This window comes from Mesocricetus auratus, unplaced genomic scaffold (genome assembly GCF_017639785.1).
Source record: "Mesocricetus auratus isolate SY011 unplaced genomic scaffold, BCM_Maur_2.0 Super-Scaffold_100010, whole genome shotgun sequence".
Taxonomy (NCBI): Eukaryota; Metazoa; Chordata; class Mammalia; order Rodentia; family Cricetidae; genus Mesocricetus; species Mesocricetus auratus.
This window is the reverse complement of record NW_024429194.1, coordinates 53,517,109-53,537,432: the sequence shown is the minus strand read 5'-3', so window position 1 is coordinate 53,537,432 and position 20,324 is coordinate 53,517,109. Positions and strand designations below refer to the sequence as shown.

Genomic DNA, 20,324 nt, shown 5'->3' with positions numbered 1-20,324 from the left:
TCACCAGCTAGCCAGGCAGCTACTCAAAACTCACCCACCATCCTCTCTGCTAACAACACCGAAAGCAATGGTTGTTTTTCAGAAACTTGGAGCCATGTTTGTCTGTCTCAAGGGGACCTTACCAGTATGACTTACTTGACATTTTTAGATTACACTAATGGTATGATTTTCCTCAGTGGGACTCCTGTGACAGGGGTGATTATGTATGGAGTGGATCTTATTTTCATTTAACCTTCCCCTACGCATCCAGGTACCCTGTCTCTTTATTCTACCAAGACCTCCAAACCCTATCCCTGGGCAGGCAGATCTGTGACTTAGGGTTCCACTTCCTTGGGAATAAACTTTCACAGAACTTGTTTCAGTGTCTGTCATAGACTGCCATATTAACTAGCCAATAATACCGACATATGGGCCTGGAGAGATGACTCAGAAGTTAAGAGCACTGATGCTCTTTCAGAGGACCCACGTTCAAATCCCAGCACCCACATGGCGGCTCACAACCGTCTATAATGAGATCTGATGCCCTCGTCTGGCCTGCAGGCAAGCATGCAGACAGAATACTATATACATAATAAATAAATAAATCTTTAAAAAAATACCGACGTATAACAAATGCATACTTGATCCAGATTTCATCCACTTACACTTGGTATCTCTACAATCTCATCTAGAAAAGTGTCATTATATTTAACAATCATTTCTCTTCTTGACTATAGCATTCTCTTAAACTCTTCCGTTTTTATTATTTGGGGTTTTTTTTTTTTTTTTGCAATGTCCTTGATGATTTCAAGAATACTGGCTGGGTGATAGTAGCATATGCCTTTAATCCCAGCACTCAGGAGGCAGAAGGTGAGTTTGAGGCCTGGTCTCCAGATATTGTTCCAGGACAGCTAGGGCTATTACACAGAGAAACCCTGTCTTGAAAGAAAGAAAGAAACAAACAAAACACTCCCAAAACAAAAAAAGAATACTGGTAAGAGGTTCTTACAATGTAAGAACTGGGAATTGTCCTGTGTTTTTCCTATAGATAGACTGTGATTATGAGTGTGGGTAAAGTATGATTTTCATTTGAAGGCCACACTGTCAACATGACTAATGACTGAGACATTGTTTCCAGGTTTCAACAGAACAAACTCACTTATCCTTGCTGTATTATTTGGGAAAAAGCCACTATACAATCCACACTTAGGAAATTATCCCGGGTTATTTGGATTTTTCTTTTTCCCATCTACTTCCTCATTTGATCATGTATCCAATCACTTGGAGTACAGTTCAATATTCCTTTACTTATTCACTTTGTAGCTGAAATTATTCTCACTAGGGTCACTGGGGCCTCTGTTGGCTCCTACACCCTGTGGCTCTGGGCTGTTGAAAAACTCCCCTACTTTACAGCAGGCACTAAGAGACACTTCAGACTCCATCTTGCATATACTTCCCAGGCCTAGAATCAACACTGTCTTCAAGGAACCTTGGCATTGAAGAAAAACTAGAAGCCAATATCTGAACAACAGACATACTTCTTTTTAAATGCCAAACAGCAGACTTAAACTTAAAGAACTTAAAAATAAGTAAATAATCTGACAGCACTAAATCTGGAGAAACAGAGAAGTTCCATTTCTAAAATCCAATGGGAAAATATGGGCATTTTAAATAATCCAGAGAGGAACATGTTTTAATGTGATAGTGATTCTTTGAAAAGTCTTTTTTTTTTCTCTCAACTTTCATGTAGTTTTGAGGCTTCTGTGTTCTTCATCAAGAGAACTGTTTTCCTTTTTCAAAGCTAGGAGACATATTCTCAGTATCCTAACTGAAAGACAGGGCCTATATCTTACATCCTATCTAAAGGATACTTACTTGATAGAACCTGAGTCCAGAAACACTGTGTCAATAGCCCATGCATTGAGCGAGCAGATTAGGGGTTGTTTCTGATAACTGAGACTACTCCCAAAACATCCTCTCTCTGTTTTTCCTTTGCTGTCATAGGAAGTAGGCAGGTGACAGGGGCAGGAAGCACTTGATTGCCAGTGGTCACCAAACAAAAAGGATTCTAGCTCTGCTTGGAACTGATACCATCAGCCCAGAATATGGTGGACCGCCTCAGAATGATCGCCCTTGTCAAACATCTGTTCTGTTCAATTGTATCCACTAGGGCTTCTGAAGAGTATGTCTGAGATCTCAACAAACTGTGGCCCAAGCCAGAAGAACAGAGATGTACATCTGTAGACGCAGCTCTCAGCATCAAAAATTCAAGACTAATCTGAACAACATAGCAAGATCATGTGTCAAAAAAAAAAGTCTCTGGTTGAATAATAAAAGAAAGCAGCTGGAGTTCTGGGAGAAGAAACTATTCTCCTCCAAACCAGACTCATCCAGTAAGGAAATACTTGACATCCTTTGCATATCTGTGAAAAGGCTAACAACACTTGCCTCCGTTTTCAACCATGCACCTGCATCTTTGGGCATACTAACACAAGCTCCAAGTCCATTTACATGTGTACATTAGTCATGAAAGGCTTAAGTCTCAGCTGCACTGAAGCCCAAACTTCTTGTGTTTGGTCACCATCTGGAATGCTAAAATGCATTCCAGAGGAAAAAGCAGAACCCAGATGGACTAAAGATAAGGGGCATTTCTTACATCCCACTATGATCCAATGGTGGCAGGAGAAAGACTTAAGGCCTGGGATTGGGCCTTCATTTTGCTATTCTCTAGACCCATGAACAAGTAAGGCATGCTGTGCTTTAAACCCCCATTCTATCTACCACATAGTGGGGGACCAATTGGTGGGATATCACTACTATGGTTAGGAATAAAGCAGCACGGTTTAGGACTGTGTGCGGCAGGTCCCTAGTCCTGTGCTGGGACTGTGAGGACTGGGCCAGTGACGGAAGGCAGGCAGATGGGGAAACAGAGACCTGCAGACATGACTCATGTTGAAAGTTTTATTGAGGGGGAGATAAGAAAATAAGGGAAGGAAAGAGAAACGAGGTAAAGAGACACAGGGACAGGACAGAAGAGAAGGGGAAGGGAGGCAGGATGGGTCCTGTCTGCCCTTCAGAGGAAGTGAGGGTGGAGGATGGGGGGAGTGGAAGTGAGTGGACCTTTTCTTTTAAAGAGCCAGAGCACACATATACCTGCCCTGCACAGGTGGGTAAGAGGCGGGGCCAGGTTTGCCTGGATTACAACAATGGTTCCTTAACCTTCTTCACTATAAGACTCAGAGGGGTGCTCTTTTTTTTTTTAAGTTTTTTTTAGTTTTTCGAGACAAGGTTTCTCTGTGGCTTTGGAGGCTGTCCTGGAACTCACAGAGATCCGCCTGCCTCTGCCTCCTGAGTGCTGGGATTAAAGGCAAGCCACCAACGCCCGGCATGTCAAATTGGAATAAGACTAAGAATCTCCCCATGTATTAAGGCTGGGCATGGCCTTTTAAAATTGTATCTAGTAGCTACAAGCTACAAAGCAAGCCCTGAGTCCTGAGATAGGAAGAAGGAGGGGCCTATGAGGGAGGCAAGCTATCAGTCTAAGGCAATCCATTAAGAAATGCTATGTCTACCTGGGTGCAGCAGAGTCAGTGTGGGAGCCCCAGCCCTTGTTTCTCAACCCTTATCTAGATGAGCACACTCATGTAGGAGTCATGTTGCATGATTTGTTTACAGTAGGTGGTTATATTGGGAGGTATGCTGTCCTCCCAAAGGAAGAGAACTGGAGGCGGGGGAAATAGGAGCAAAGGCATTGGCGTGGTTGCTGTGGGCACTTCCGGACAGACTAGCTGCATCGGTGATTCTGAACTGGGGCTTATTTAACAGGTGACACACATTCTACTCAGCTCACTGGGGTGGAAAATGAGATGTAAACTGTGTGTCCTTGTTCCCTTCCCCCTCAAAGCTCCATTTTTTTCCCCTTCAAAAGATGGATAGATGCAGAGAAAAGCAACCAAACTGACCTTCCAATTGAAAAAATGAATTACTGGTAAGAGTTATTTTAATTAAAAAAAATCCTATGCCAAATGATTTAAAAACCAGAGGAAACGAGAAAAAAAAAAAAAGGCACACTGTTTAAGCATCTAAGACCAACACTTCCTGCAAGAAGGACTTCCTGTTTCGGGAGCCACAGATGCAGAGAAACATCCGCTCTGTAGCCACAGCCTGTGTTGCACAGACCACTTCCCTGTTCTACTTACCCTTCTTCCCCGACGAAGGTGACGTACAGCTTATTCCTCTGCAGGTCTTTTCTGGAGTAGCCCATAATCTGATTGAAAGCATCTTCTAGTAAGTGGTCCCTTCGGATAATTAACCTGTCCACGGAGAGACAATTTGAAAAGTCCATTCAGAGATTAGTTCCTATTCCTTATCTTTCTTGCCATTTAATTTCTATTTACCACAATTAACTAGGTGAGGAGTGAAGCTGCTTAATGTCATTGCTGTCTGTACTTGAATACAAATCTGTGTTTTAACTCCTTAACAGTAATAGCAAAAGTTACATAAGAGAATCATGGGTAAACCTGTGGCCTGTAAAAAACCCAGGAGTCCTTTCTGAGTGGCCAAGACATTTATCCCAGAAGGAAGACCCAGAGAGAGAGAGAGACAGACAGACAGACAGACAGAGACAGAGACACAGAGACACAGAGAGAGACAGAGAATCTTTTAAGGCTGAAATGCACCTAAACATGGAATTCAATTACTGAACGTCCACTGAGAACCAGGAGGGTGTGTGCATGCATACGTGTGTCCTACGAAGCATAAGAGTTTACAAGTGTACTTAAGTTTTAAATTAAGTGAATCTTGAGATTCCCTAATGGGTAGATTAAAATGAATGATGCTTGTGACAATCTACTGTGATGATGACAATTAAAGTCATCTTCTACAGGTATCAGCTTACCCTTGATGTCTACATAATGACAAGGAAATAGCAGGGAGTCTGAACTTAGGAAGATCTTGGTAATTCAAGCATGAGGAAAAGAAAAGCGCGGTTCAGAGAGATATGGAATTGGGGTTGGATTGATGTGTCTGGAGGTCCATAAAAGTGGAACTAACTGAGCAAACATCCCTGTGCCTGGGGCAGTAAGCATGGGGGCTGGCTCTCCCTTGGGTACTCGGGGCATGTAGTGACCTTCCCGCCTCTGTCTTCTCTCAGGTGGCACAGAGAGCTTATGTGGGGACATAGGACGGGGGAACAGAGGTGGGAAGAAGGGAAAGAGGTACACATGGGCAGGAGAAGAATCCTGGACAAGTAAGAGGTGGCTAAAGAGAGGCGGCATGGCATTCACGACAGGCTCTGCTGTACGGTGAGGTTTGTTTCCCAGAACAAAATAGGGTTGATAATTATCATGTGCTCACAGCAGCCAGGGAACTAGTAACATTCGCCATAAAACACTGTGATAATGATACATCTCTTGAATATCAGACTCCCCAGGAGAAAAAAAAATCATCTTTTTATTTTGTCTGTGGTTTTACATAGCCCTAGCTTGACTGAAAACCATAAGCTTGCTTACTAGCTCTTAGTTCCTGAGCATTTTACATCACTATAGTGTAATTTGTAAATTCCGAAGTAATAATGCCAATTAAAATACTCACGTGACACCCAATTTTTCAAACTCACAACTGCTTCCCACCCATTCACCATCTATAAATCATGTGGTTTGTGTCATTTCTACTTACTTTAATTTCCCTGGGCCTTGTCCATATCCTTTAGTCTCTAACTTCCTGTAAAAGTTCCTTAGTTTGGCTTCAAAATCTCTCTTGTAAGGGGCTGGAGCCCGGGCGTTGGCACGCTGAGTACCTGTAGTAACCACAAAGGGATAAGCTGGATCCGTGCCCTGTGCCAGTATCGACACAACACCATGAAAGACTACCACAAGTTAGCAAAGAAAACTTAGGCGCTGCTTTCAGATTCTGCATCACCCTTTCCCCCAATACACCCCAAAGATGGAGGACTAAGCACAGCTTAGGGAAGCTCTTAACAGAAACTCTTGTTAGTAGCTTTTTGGCTGAGAATAAAGATTCTGTTTAAACAGCCAAATATGCTCACTGTTTCTCAGATATGTTCCTCCTTTCCATCCAAACCAGAATGAGTCAGAGTTATTTATGCCTAAGGATAGCTATTCAGAATGGAATATCTTTGCTTGCTGTAGATATCCTGTTGAAATGATATCATGGAAACTGTAAAGGAAGTCTCGCGAAGGGTCATGAAAGTGCTTTTTTATATATGCATTATGTTTAAGAATGATTTTAGAAATATAATTACATTTATTTTACATTGTAGGAGAAAATGATTCGTATAAAAACAGAATTCAAGCATAACTGTGGGAGGAATATATATATCTTGCAGTTGCACAAAGAATAAACAGTATTAATATTTACTGCATTCTCAATGTGCCCAGTACTGACAATAGCTATAGATTAAAAGTATGCCTTCTGTTGTTTAAAAAGTGTTATTAATAACGCATGAATATAACATGGCTTCTTCCTCTTTCCACAGAAAAATCTGTGTATCACATGTGATTAGGTAGCTTATTGAGATGTCAGAGTGATGATGAATAGGGGAATCAGACATGAGACATGGCAAAAGCAGAAAATAAAATACGGTCTTGTTCATTGCATAGCATTCGAGTTTCATGAGATTTCTTTATTTCTGTGTGTGTGTGTGTGTGTGTGTGTGTGTGTGTGTGTGTGCATGTATGTGGGTTCGTTGTTATTTCGCAGAGACAGGAGCTTGCTATTTAGCCTAGATTGGCCTTGAGTTTTCCATCCTCTTGCCTGTGTCTCATGAGTGCTTCAATTACAGGTATGAGTCACGGTGCCTAGCAAAAATTTCTTTAACAAACGAGTTAGCTAGGATGGTTATTTATCGCTAATCTTGTGTTATAGTCAACAATGAATGCCCTGGTTGAGAAGACAGAAATAAAACATATCAAGTAATTAAGTCTTAAACTAGGTGGAATACAAGCTAAAACAGAAGAGTTAAAACCATAGCCCTAGGGCTATATTCAGCCTGACAGTCTACTGTTTGCCCCCTACATTTAAAGAAAAAACAACAACACTAGATAATTGCTAGCATTGAAAAATTAGTAGGAGACTTCAAGTAAAAGAAAAACATCTTTTTCTCTTGAACGTTATGAAAACTCCTACAACTGGCTTGAACCTCCTTAAGGAGATAGGTGACTGCTTCCTTGGACTCCACTCCCTCACATACACTCAGTGAGTGACACAGGCTGCCTGACTTCCTGGGTATTTGCTTTTGAGATCAGTGGGATAGAAGATAATAGTAATGTCACAGAAAAGTAATGTGTGTGAGTAGAGATCAAAATGGAAAAGACCTCAGGGAGGAGCTTAATCGGAGACTAAGTGGTTAATTGCCAAGTCGATAGGATCTAGAATCACCATGGAAACAAACCTCTGGGCATGTCTGTGATGGAATTTCTAGTTCTGGTTAATTGAGGTAGGAGGGCCCACCCTAAATGTTAGTGGCACCATTCCAGAGCCTGGGGTCTAGGAGTGAATAAAAAGAAGAGGGCTGAGTACCTGAAGTCATCTGTCTGCCATTTGATCGAGGATGCAATGCAAACAATCCACCACCTGTCCCTGCCACCATGTCTAACCTGACCTGATAGACTATATCCCCTTGCACTATAAGCCAAAATAAACCTTCCCTCTCTTAAATTCCTTTCTGGCTAGTATTTGGTCACAACAATAAGAAAATTAAATAACACTAAACTTGCAAGTAGAAAAGAATCTGAATTTTATACTGGTTCAGAGCAGCAAGAAATGGACTAAATATTGAATTGTGTTCAACAGATGCAGAGGACCTCTATAACCTGGAGTATGGTGGGCATGCAGGACAGACAAGGACTGAAGTCAACTAGAAAAGGGATTTATTCCTGACGTGGGTGTTAGGGAATGGGGGTGGGGTGGGCACCTCTATAGACTATTGAGGAAACGAAAGGGAATAATGCAAAAGTGGTATCTGATTAGAGAAATTCTCAGTAGAGGGTGTAGGGCAGATTAAGGGTGGGAAAGAGGAAGAAGGACGGAAGGGCGGAGAAGCAGTTAGTTTATACAGCAAGTGAGGCCTGAGGGGATAAGAACTGGTCAGGAGTTTGGTGACTCAGAGGAACACTGAGCGTGCGAAATACAAATTAGTGCCAGTAGAAAAGCAAGGGGGAGGAATGGGCAGCTCTGACGATAACAGTGTTTCTTAATAATAATGACAGCTATTGTCTGATAAGCACCTACTATACATTAGGGATAATGCACTTTCCATAGGGGGAATCTTGAGAAATCCTCACACCAAGTCTACAAAGTGGCTATTAAGGTTTTCATCATCCCTTTGTTACTGAAGAAAATGAGGAAGCAACTTCCTGTCCAAATCCAATGCCAGGACCAGGAATTTGGGATTTGACAAGATCTATTAGATGCTTAAAGCAGTGTGGGGAATGGTGGTAGCCAGAGACACAGGAAGCTGTGTAAACATTGAGTTGCATGTGACAGTCATGGATACTCTACAGACACTGGACAGGAGAACTCCTGAGTTTGCCATAAGAGATCAGTTAGCTCCCAGGGATGAAGTAAGTTAGTGTGCCCCATGACACTGTACAATGTCTATGTCATGAAAAACCCTCTGTTAATGTAACATGCATACATACTCAACACAGGCAAACACGTTGGAGCATCAGGGATGAATATTCACAAGACTGGCTCCTGATTAGTACTCTGGAGCTTGTCTGTAGAGTTATAAACCCTTTGTTCAAAGAGTTAAGAGTTAAGTCAGGAAACAAAGAAATTCAACTTCACAAAATTTAGTAAACAAGGCCAGGTGTTAGTGGCACATGTCTTTAATCCCAGCACTCGGGAGGCAGAGGCAGGCAGATCTCTGTGAGTTCAAGACCAACCTGGTCTACAGAGTGAGTTCCAGGACAGCCTCCAAAACAATACAGAGAAACCCTGTCTTGAAAAAACAAAAACAAACAAAAAAAGTAAACAAAAGAGAATCCTAAGCAGTGGCTCTCAATCTTGAGTGCATATCAGAATCTCATAGGAAACTTAAAAAAAATTCCAAAGTTCAGGCCACACGCAAAGCCATTACATCAGAATCTGTGGGGGTAGGACCTAGGCCTAAGTTTTTCCTACAGTTCTCCAGATGATTCCAAAATACAGCCAAGCTGAAGAATTACTTTTAGCACACAAGGTTAACTGCAACCAGTGAGACACGTGGTCAGTGTCCAATAGCTAACACAGGGCAATGGCTGCCTGTGTGCTTGACGAAGTCATTGCACCACAAAGAGACATGAACCATAGGAGCACAGGGCTGCTGCTGGATGGAGAAAGGTCACCACTCAGCCATCCAGGAAACCCAAGAAAGCTCTGAGAAGCTCTACACTAGTAACCCAAACATTCCAGAAAGTAGCCATAAAGAATCTTCATCAACAGGAATCACTGATGGAAAAAAGAAAATGAAGCTCAAACATTTAAGCTCTTTAAAGACTCAGAAAGAAACATCATTCTTTAGCTGATTACTTTAAGAAGTAGCTTATACACTATAATGAGATGCCTAAAAGGCTGTGGGAAATCCCACAGTGGATTCCGTCATTCTCAATACAGACAAATTAGAAGTTAGCTCTGCCTCCATTTATGCTCTAGGTAAGGGACTTAAAGATGGAGAGTCTGGTAACAAAAATGGTTCAAAGCAAACATTCTTTTGCTAATAGTTCTGTTATAAAAATAATCTCATATACATCACTTAAAATTATAGTAAATAGTGTTGCTGGTCTTTGTCAAATTCTGTATTTGTTTTTAAGTCTCATGTAGCCCAGGCTGGCTTCAAACTCACTCTGTAGCCAGTCATAGCCTGAACTCCTGATTTTCCTTCCTCCACCTTTCAAGTGCTGGGATTATAGGCATGTGCCACCACACAGGGCTCAGAACTTGTATTTAAGAAACTTATAATGAGAGATGGGGAACACACACATGTAGTAGGTGGAAATGTTTTTGGAGGGATCTGAAGTAGGGTTTGAAAGGTTAGTAGTAGAGTACGGATTGTCTTGTGAGCCAGCAGATGAGATAAGATAGGTAGTTGGGAAAAAGACTTGTTGGAGGAAACATTGCCAGTAGGAACTGACTGGAGGGCAAGGTAGGAAATATGACACAGAAAAGACAGGATCCTGAGTGGGCTGGGGCCTCACTCTTTGGTACAAGAGGTCACTGATGGTTTTTCAACAAAACTAATCTTGAAAGAGCTACATAATTCCAGAGGTTAATCTGGCTTTAATATAGACAACAGACTCAGAGAGCTAAGCATTGTATGTTGGAAACAGACTAGACCTTCATGGGGGTTGCTTCGGTAAAGCTGTGATCCTCATTTTAAAGTATGAATAAAATTCTGACCATCTATAGTTTTGAACAAATATTATACTCGTTAATTTTGAGGGGTTAATTTTGTTTTGGGAAAGGATAGTGTTACTAGAGTACATTTAAAAAACAACATAGAAATTTTAATGACATGTTGTTTAGCATAACTTATAAAACTGTTTATGGTTAAAATAAAAGTATTTTAGGAAGTAGTGGGGGCAGGGCTTGCTATATAGCACACTCTGGCCTGCAACTTGAAACACTTGAAATATTCCTGTCTCCACCTTCCCGGGTCTGAGATTGTAGGTATGAGCCACCATACCTCAACCAGCTGTCATATAATTAATACAAGTCAGGTTTAACTGCCAAGAGGTTCCAAGGAAAGAATGAGGTTATTTTGGTTCTAGAAACCAAAAAATGTTCTTGGAAGACTGAGCTGATAGATATGTATGGGAACCACAAACCCAATGGAAGGCCCTTTCTCTCAGAGAGCTCTTTCACAGTCTTTAGAGTCTTTCCAGAGGGAATTGCATGGGAAATGATCAAACAGAGGAAGGACTTCATGGATGGCTAGTACTGTGTTAAGCATTTGCAGGAACATTTTTTTTAGCAACAGCTTATTAGGGCTATTATCCTTTGTCACGGCTAGGTAGATTTTAAGAACTTTCATAGGATCTGTACATTTTCCATACACTATTACAACACTGCATAATAACAAACTATAAAATTCTATCTGACAAAATATCTCAGATGACACTAGAAGAATTTTGGCAGCAAATTCTGGAGAAGCCTGTGTTTTTCTGCTTCTGGGTTCTGGAATCCAGTTGGCTTTATGTTCTGCTCTGAAAGGATTTGAACCTTGACTACACAATTCCAGGCCTCTTTCTTAGTACAGTTTAGAGGCCCACTTCTTCCCTGGTTCCTTTTCCATTTACACACACACACACACACACATACACACACACACACACACACACACACACACACACACACACCACTCTTCTCAATCTCTTGTAGCAAGCTTTTTTTTGTCAGACTATCTTTGGATTGCCAGTCCCCAAATAATGACACAGAGGTTTCTTACTAATTATGAAAGCTTGGCCTTTAAATTTGGCTTATCCCTACGTAGCTCTTATAATGTAACTAACCCGCTTCTATTAATCTATGTTCTGCCATTTGGCTTTCTACCTTTTTTTCCAGTACAACATGTCCAACTTGTTCATCTGTTGGTAAATTTGTGCATAGATTCTTCCTCCTCTTCCTCCCTCTCCCCAGAAATCCCGACTATCCTTTCCTGTCTAGCTACTGGCCATTCAGCTTTTATTATAATACCAATCACAGCAACACATCCTCACACAGTGTACAAATATTCCACAGCAATCCCCATTGGTAATAAAGAACAAGTCAACGAGCGTTACAATAATGCCTAGACAGCCTCATCTTCTGGAGCACAGAACAACACTGTTAAGAGGGGAGCACCATGGAGACAGCTTGGACAAGGCAGAGATGTGAAAGTCCTCATATTTATATCCTATTTCCTAGGAGCAGCAAAAGTCCTGCATCTACGGAAATTCGTACACACACCATTACTTTTTTCATTGTTCACTTTTCTTTTTTTCTCTTTGGTCCTGGGGATTAAATTTTGCGTATGTGTCAGGCAAGCAGTCTATCACCTTGCTGTACACTCAGCCTACTATTTACTTCTATCTTGACAAGGTCTCACTAAGTTGCCCAGGCTAGCCTTGAACTCACTTTGGAGCCCACGTAGGTCTTTAACTTGCCATCTCTCTGTCTTTGCCTCTCAGGTATCTGGGATTGCAGACTTGAGCCATCAGGCTTGGCTCATACCATTTACTGAAAACAAATAGATAAATGTGGCTTTCCAGACTTGACCATGAAGTAACTTACTAAAAAGGGAACACTGAAAGGTATGCCAATAATAGACACCCTATCCTGCCAGTACCAGGGGTGAGGACAAGGAAGATTAATAACAAAAAATAAAATATATACACTAGCTTGACTCAGGACTTACCAATAACAAAACTAAAAAGAGGACATGAAGCTCAGAGGGAGGAGGGTGAGGGTAGTAGGGAAAGTCAGAAGACAGTACTAGTGGATATATTTGATCAATATGTATTATATGGATGTATGGAACTTCCAAAGAATAAAAAATGATTAAAACTAATAGCCATATCATAACAGTACTGAGCAGAGGAGGAAAGACAATGAGAAGGGCTGGGGAGTAACAGAGAGAATAGAAATGTCTCTAAGAGGAGGAGGTAACATATGTGGCCAGTGATATCCAAGTGTTTGTGGAAAGAAAGGATCCTTTTGGGGGAAAGTAAATCCTTCCCATGATCTATTCCACTGAGACAACCATGATGAAGACTCAGGAGGATCCTCAGTGCTCTGAGTCCAGGCACCTCATGCTGCTTGTAGCTCCAACTACTCCAGTCCTGGTGACATCACCGTAGCTGTGAACCGCATTCAGATCCAATGACTCCCCACACACCATGCAGCACCTCAATGTGCTACCAATATGAAAACAAGGAGAAAAACAATACGCATGAAGAATTTCAATAAATGTTACACAAATTCTCATGCCACTGACACCAGAGTTTTAGTGCCCTGGAAAATGTACACAGGAAAGCATATCTCCAATATATTAGACAAATTAGGTGTCATTGCATTTAAATTCCTAGAGATATGCCCTTAGGCAGATTTTTTTTTTTGTTTCCTATTTGGCATAGTAAACCATATGGTGTTTGCAGAGATCTTTTCCTCTGGACACAGCTGAGGTTGGACAGGCATTATAATGGCCCTAGAAAAATAAACCTTTGCATTCCAAAATTTTGACAAGTTTTAGGTGAACACTCTCACAGCTGCAGAAAGCAGTGAGTCAAAGTTTCCAAAGCCCCCTTCTCTTGAAAAGACATGTAAATGTTCTGGGAATGAGGAAAACTATGGAAAGATTATCCAGTTCCTAGGCACTCAGACTGAAGATCATTAAAATTTATTATTGTCATAATTTTCACAATATCATTCTCAAACCACTAAAACGGGTGAAATTCTAGTCACAAGAAAAGCACCAGACCACTTAAAAAATTACTTTTGAGATGTTGATTCTACACGGCTTGCAAAGGGCCTGGTAAAAGCAGAAGCCGTTTTCAGAAAAACAGATTCCTCCACAGGGGAGATGAGGCTAGCGAGGCCTGGCTCTTCTCATGTGGGGTCACTTACGGGTGCCTCCACGATTATCAGGCAGTGTGTCCCAATCTCAACATGAAACCAAGGCCTCTGGGACAGAGCCGCCAAGAATATGGAGATGATCTTCCCTGCAAATTAAAACCACCACAAACACTGCTAGCAATTTAGATATGGCTGGATTACACATGTCATTGGAAAATGTTTAACTCCAGTTTCCAGAATGCACTTTATTACTGCCATGGATTATTTGTGTGCATCTGTGATGCTAAAAAAAGCTGTGTACTCTGTCACCATTTAGAATGTCTGGAAGGAGAGCATGCTCATGCAGTCTTCGAGAACATGCTTATGTGGGTTCAGAAGACAGAATCTGAGGGGCCTACATTTTTCTTAGGGAGGAAGAACCTTGGAAAAGGTCTAGAAAAAAAGGGCTGTGGCTGGCATGAACCAAATTCCACATGGCTCCACTTGTTTAAGCATAAGACATCAAGACAAAAAGACGGCCCTCTAAAATCTTTAGCATACATCGTACTTAGGACAAAAACTCCAAATGATCCAATGCCTAAACCAGCCAGGCTCTCAAGTCAAGGAGAAATCAACTCACACAAGCCAGTCGTGAATGGCTCACTGAGGGACACAGTGTACTTTTGTACATATTTGCAGGAAGAAAGAAAAAGAATAAATTAATGTTTACTGAATATTTGCACCCCCACTGCCAAACAAAATGAAACAAGACAAAACCAACTGCAAGACATGAGGTGATCATTATTACATCCATTTTATTTAAGGAGACTTAAACTTCTGGCAGGAGATCAATTGTCCGAAGTCTTTCCAGAGGTGAAAGAATCCATTGAGGCCAACTATGAATTCTGACGAGCCCCTATAGTGTCAGACACCAATTTCCCTTCATGTGTCATCTACATATGTGTCTCTCTAGCCACTCCAACGCTGATCTGTGCGGTGTACCGCCTTCTCAAAGGCTGCATGGCAGCAACAGCTTCTGTCTCAATCAGCAGCACCCCGGACGTGTGCGAGCACAGGTTTACCTTCCCCAGCGGAGAGTTCCTTCCTTCAAATTTCTGCCTCTGACTGCTGTCTACAAGTTAAACCCTCTTTCTTTCTTGGCAAGTGATGCCAACATCTGCTGGGCACTGTGATCAGGAAGACCTAATCTACCTTGGCTTTGCCTTATCTGAGCTCAGTCCTAACATCTCAGAATGTTACATGTCCCATCCCTTTATCCCTGTGTTCCCTTCACTGCTGCCCCTCCCAAATGACTGCTCAGCCTCCAATCCCTTAGATTCTGCCATCCTCCCCATTGCCAAAAAAACTGATTGTCACAAAATAGGATATCACTGGCATTTTACTGTTTCAGAGATTTCACCAAAAGCCAGTTTTCAAGGCATGGTTAGCAGAGCCAAATGCTAAAGATGAGGTCCAAAGACAGGCCACTGGGTTGACATTCATGAAGTTATTCATGACCTTTGGTCTGTACTGAGTTGGTCACACAGGAAGACCTCAATCTGGCCTGAATTTCCAACCTGAATCTTGAGACCTACCTTCCATTTCTGTTTTCTCCTCAGTACTCCCTATCTGTGTTTAGTGCATGCTACACCTTTACACCTCTTTGGTTCATCTGGGAAGTTTCTACTTCTCCTGATTTTTGTTTGAGATTCCCCCTCCCCCACCTAGTGCTAGGGACCAATCCCAGGGCTAGGCAAGTACACTATCACCCAACAAAATTTCCAGCCCTGCCTAGCAAATGTCTATTCCCCCATCCTTCAAGGTTTCCTCACACCTGTTATCTTAAGCTTCCCTAAACAACTGTTCCCACACCTATGTTCCCAGATGTCTCACCATTACAGCATTGACCACTGAGCTTCATAGTCACTGGTGACTCACTACAAGCCCTTCAAAAGCAGAGGCGATGTTATTCATCTTTAAACCACCGTGTCTAGTTCAGTGCTTGGATCATAGTTGGATGCTCAATAAATCTGTGTTACGTGGACAAATTAATAGAGCTTTTCCTGTCTGCAGTGTTCAATTAGACTGTAGCTTTATTATCAGAGCAACGTGTGAGAACACATGTTACACATTAAAGAGCATAGCAGTTTTCATGACACATCTGAAGTCTGGATTTCTACTGAAATAGTCTTCAATTCTATAAAAGTAAGAACAACACATTCCCTATAATAAAGATATAGTAGATGTTCTGAAAACATCATGGCTACCCTCCCTAAAGATTCACTTTTATAAAGCTCCACTTACACCATTTACTCACCCAGCCATTCACTATCCCTTAATTCACATCTATGCCTTTCAAAAGAGTTCAGATAAATTTTCACTCATCAGCATATTCCATCTGCCCATTCATTTTCCTCGAACCATCTCATACTATAGGGGAAAACACCCAAGTCCATTATACCAAATAATTTAAATTCTATATTATTTCTTGAGAGTGGAGACATGGTTTTTGTTGTCTATCAGATCTGTACCCTCAACCAAACTTTAAATCAAAAGAGCTCACCTAGTATTGTGTGTCTAATATTTCCAAGAAATGTTAGGTACTAGACAGCAAAATGAAAGGTAAATTCTACAATGGGATACATTATACTGTTGTGGAATATTTGTATACACTTCAAAGATGTGTCTTTTCCAAGGCACTTTCTGATTGGTTTAATAAAGAGCTGAATGGCCAATAGCTAGAAAGGAGAGGATAGGTGGGATTTCTGGGGAGAGAAAGAACTCTGGTAAGAAGAGAGGCAAGTTGTCAGCCAGACTTGGAGCAAGTAGGGCTTGTGTGCTGAGGAAAGGTAAAAGCCATGTGGCAGAAGGTAGATTAATAAAAGCAGATTAGTTTGAGTTATAAGGGCTAGTTGGGAAAAAGCTCAAACTAAAGGTCAAACTTTCATAATTAATAATAAGTCTCTATGTCATTATTTGCAGGCTGCTGTTGCAAGAAAGGCCAATGAGAACACGTATTACATTATACTACTAACATTTATCCTCCTAATTATTATCTTTCAGTCCATGAAGTTACAAGGAGGCAAGCTACTTGAAAAGGTAGCCAATGCCACACAGTGTGTACCTGAAGGCAGAGCACTCCCTGCTTGTGCTCCTCAAAGAATTCCCATGTGCAGTAGACAGACTCACCTGGTGAGTTCTGGGGAGATGACACGGGGGAGCCTCGTGGCGACTGACAGTAGCTGGGGTGGAGTAAGGCATGTGGAGGCACATATGACATTATCTCTTCCTCAAATAAGCTAGAAAAAGATGTAAAACAGAATGTATATATTAGTCAAAGAGTCTGAGAAAACTGCTTCCACAATGAGGAGGAGGAAGGATCCTTACAGGCCTCTTGTTCTCCTCCATGATAATTTAACAGGTAGTTTCTTTCTACAATTTCATACTTGAAAACATCCATGTACAGGTTGTAGGAGGAAAACAATGCTGCCATTAGCCATGTGACTTACTAGAGGCGCATACAGATGAGGTAATAAAAGAGCGGTTTACCACACCGCTAACCACACCCACTTTAGGCATGACTAAAGACATATACGGACGGACGTAAAGACGTATATGGACATAGGCGGTGAACTACATCACTTTCCTGTGGGTCCTGCATGTTCAGATTATACAACAACAGTCAAACAGTCTAGGAAAGAGCAGTTTCTTGCCCAAATAACTAATCTTGCCATATTGAAAACAAACTCCATAACGAGCTTCTTTGATGCCTATCTTCCTCTCAGACGTAATTGGTGCTGCCAGGAGCAGACATTTCTCATTGTCAAGAAAAACCCTAAACCATTTAAAATGCCATTTTCTGAAGGTCTTTGAAAGGTTTGAAGACCATCTATCTCAAATATATTTGTGAATATCTAGAAAACCTAACTTACCTAACTATAAGTTCTGACTATTATAACTATCTATAGTCTATATTTAATTATGCATTATTTTTTAAAAGATCAGTATAAGCACAATACTTAATCAAGAGGAGAAGTATACACATCACAAAATTGACCTTGAATTTGTATCAATAAATGAAAAACCATACCCATACCATAATTCTAGTGACGTAGTTCACCGCCTACGTCCGTGTACATCTTTACGTCTGTCCGTATACGTCTTTATTCATGCCTAAAGTGGGTGTGGTTAGCGGTGTGGTAAACCACTCTTTTATTACCTCATCTGTATGCGCCTCTAGTAAGTCACATGGCTAATGGCGGCATTGTTTTCCTCCTACAATAGGTAAAACATATTTTTGCCATATGCATTTTCAATATTTTCTGTAAGTATTTAGCATGCTTGAATTTTGCCCACCTCCCTCAATCAACAGTATTATTGTAGTCTGTGTAGATACATAAGGGTCTAGGCTAGTCCTTTTGCTTGCTGTGTATCAGGACATTCTGTGAACATACTGGTTTATTTATCCCTATTTTTGTGGAAAGTATTTCCTTTTGCTCCATGTGGTAGTTTGGCCCCCATAAGCTCATAGGGAGTGGCATTAGGAGGTGTGACTTAGAAGAAGGTGTGGTCTTGTTGGAGAAAGTGTGTCATTGTCATTGGGAACAGACTTTGAAATCTTCTATGCTCAAGATGCTGCCCAGTGTCTCAGACCACTTCCTGTTGCCTATAGATCAAGATATATCTTATTCCAGCACCATGTCTGCCTGCCTACCACCATGTCCCACCATGATGATAAAGGACTAAACCTCTAAATGTAATCCACCTCAATTAAATGTTTTTCTTTAGTAAGAGTTGCTGTAGTCATGGTATCTCTTCACAGCAATAGAAACCATAACTAAGACACCCAACTGCCTGCTTTTTTTCACCAATGGCACTATGAATTGTTCTCCTGTTTGTGTGAGTTCCTCAGTGTGTATATGATACATACACAAAAGCATAATTGCTCAGTAAAAGCATATATCCACCCAACCTGATGTAACCCCTGCACCAAGCCTTGCAGTTCAACTAGAATTGTGGCTGGTTACAAATCTACACCCAGGATGGTATTCCACCAAACATCTACCTTGACATTTTGGATTGATTAAATCCAAAGGCACCTTCAAAAATTACCCACACTCACTGAGGTGGACTTCAGTGTTTACCAAAAATGATGGCATATACTAAATCACCATCCCACAAGGGTAAAAGTTAAGGATAATGGAATTTCATTTTAAGTGCAGCCATAAGGCCACCTACCTTAAAAAGCAAACTAACTAATATTATTTGAATTCAGTACCTCTTATATTTTAGTTTTTACCGATGTTATTCTGATATAAACCTGTATGTATATTTATAGCTTCTATTAGGTACCTGGATTTTTTTCACTATGTGCTTTCTAAGATGATGGCATTTTTTCTAAGTGTTTAATCTGCAAAAGAATATGAAAATATTATATGTGAAACATTACAGGATTGGGGACGGAGCACTGGCTGACTGTTAAGAGCTTTTGTTGTTCTTATAGAGGACCTAGATTCAGTTCCCAGTAGCCACATGGTGGCTCACACCCATCTGTAACTCCAGTTCCAGTGGATCTGACTCTGCAAGCACAGCACACACATGCAAACTAAACATTCATATACAAAGAGACATGCAATTCTTAAAAATTTAAAAACATCTTTAACCTTTTTAGTTATATAAGATATTGCCAATTTGTGTAACAGAGAGGTTGTCTCAACAGAACCTTCAATCTCCCCAAACCAGACAATACGAGAGTGCCTCAGCCTCATTTGACATCATCAGACATTTTGGGTTCTACAATGTCATGTAAAATGGTGGCTCGTTGTACAAAATTGCATCTTATGGTTACCAGTGTCTTCCCACACAGGTATCAACCAAATACTCGTTAATTCCGTGAGGTGCCACCTCCTTTCCTTTTCCCAGTTTGTGGTTCTCTTCTTTTGAAACTATTGAAAGCCATCTTTCAGCTGCTCATTATCTGTTGTCAAACCACTCTTCCAGCTTGCTGCATTTTTCCTGCCTTTGCTTGAGGCATCATGCATTATACAACTTTAAAAAAATTTTTCTATGTCCAAATTTATTAGCTACTTCCTATGTTAATCCCGATAAAGGTATATTTTAAATGAAATTGGTTATTGAAAGAATATAGGAAATGAATAATCAATAACAAATTCAACAGTCACTTAATATTTTTTATATTTTATAATAGTAATAGCAAAATATCTTAAGTGGGTTCAATTTGATTTGGATAATGTCCCCAAGCTACAGTTTCACACTGTGGTTTAATGACAAGTACATTTTACGAGGACTGATTCTCCTCTCTAAGAAATAAAATCCCAAAGAGTCAGAGATTTGCTCAGGAAGTATGTATCAAGTACACTCTTAAGTATATAAAGAACGGAGAATGTGAATGGAATCCCTATATTTCCAATAAATCGTAAATATTATTTATTAGGTAAGCATAGATAGTATATTTTACCATTGTGGACTCTTAATAGATACATTTGATAATTCAAATGAAATGATGGTCTAGAATTGAGTGCATAACATGTCATAACTATGGAATTATTATGTGTGAATAAATTCTTCAGCTTCTTCAAAGGCCCTTTAGTGTCAGTGAACATGCTTATTTTCCCAAGCAAAAGATGATGTAGTCTTGCTCTTTATTTGTGAGATTTTTAAACACTTCAAAATTCATGTAGCATATAAAAAATTCATGTATACTATGATCTTTAACAAATGACAAATATTTTAGCAATAATTAACTGAAATATTTAAGATTATATCATCTAAAGATTACTTAATTAAAGACAGAT

General features: G+C 40.6%; 1 protein-coding gene across 3 annotated transcripts in view; it reads right to left on the bottom strand.

Annotated features, from left to right (window-relative positions):
* Positions 1-20,324, bottom strand: part of Hecw2 (HECT, C2 and WW domain containing E3 ubiquitin protein ligase 2) — a 356,194-nt gene that overhangs the window by 35,866 nt on the left and 300,004 nt on the right. For all 3 annotated transcript variants that reach the window (XM_013121118.3, XM_040753631.1, XM_013121120.3), the window contains 3 exons: positions 16,699-16,808; positions 5,656-5,776; positions 4,179-4,292 (listed from right to left, as the gene is read on the bottom strand). In XM_013121118.3, coding sequence (XP_012976572.1) covers positions 4,179-4,292; positions 5,656-5,776; positions 16,699-16,808 — 345 coding nt within the window. The remainder of the gene's footprint in view (positions 1-4,178; positions 4,293-5,655; positions 5,777-16,698; positions 16,809-20,324) is intronic.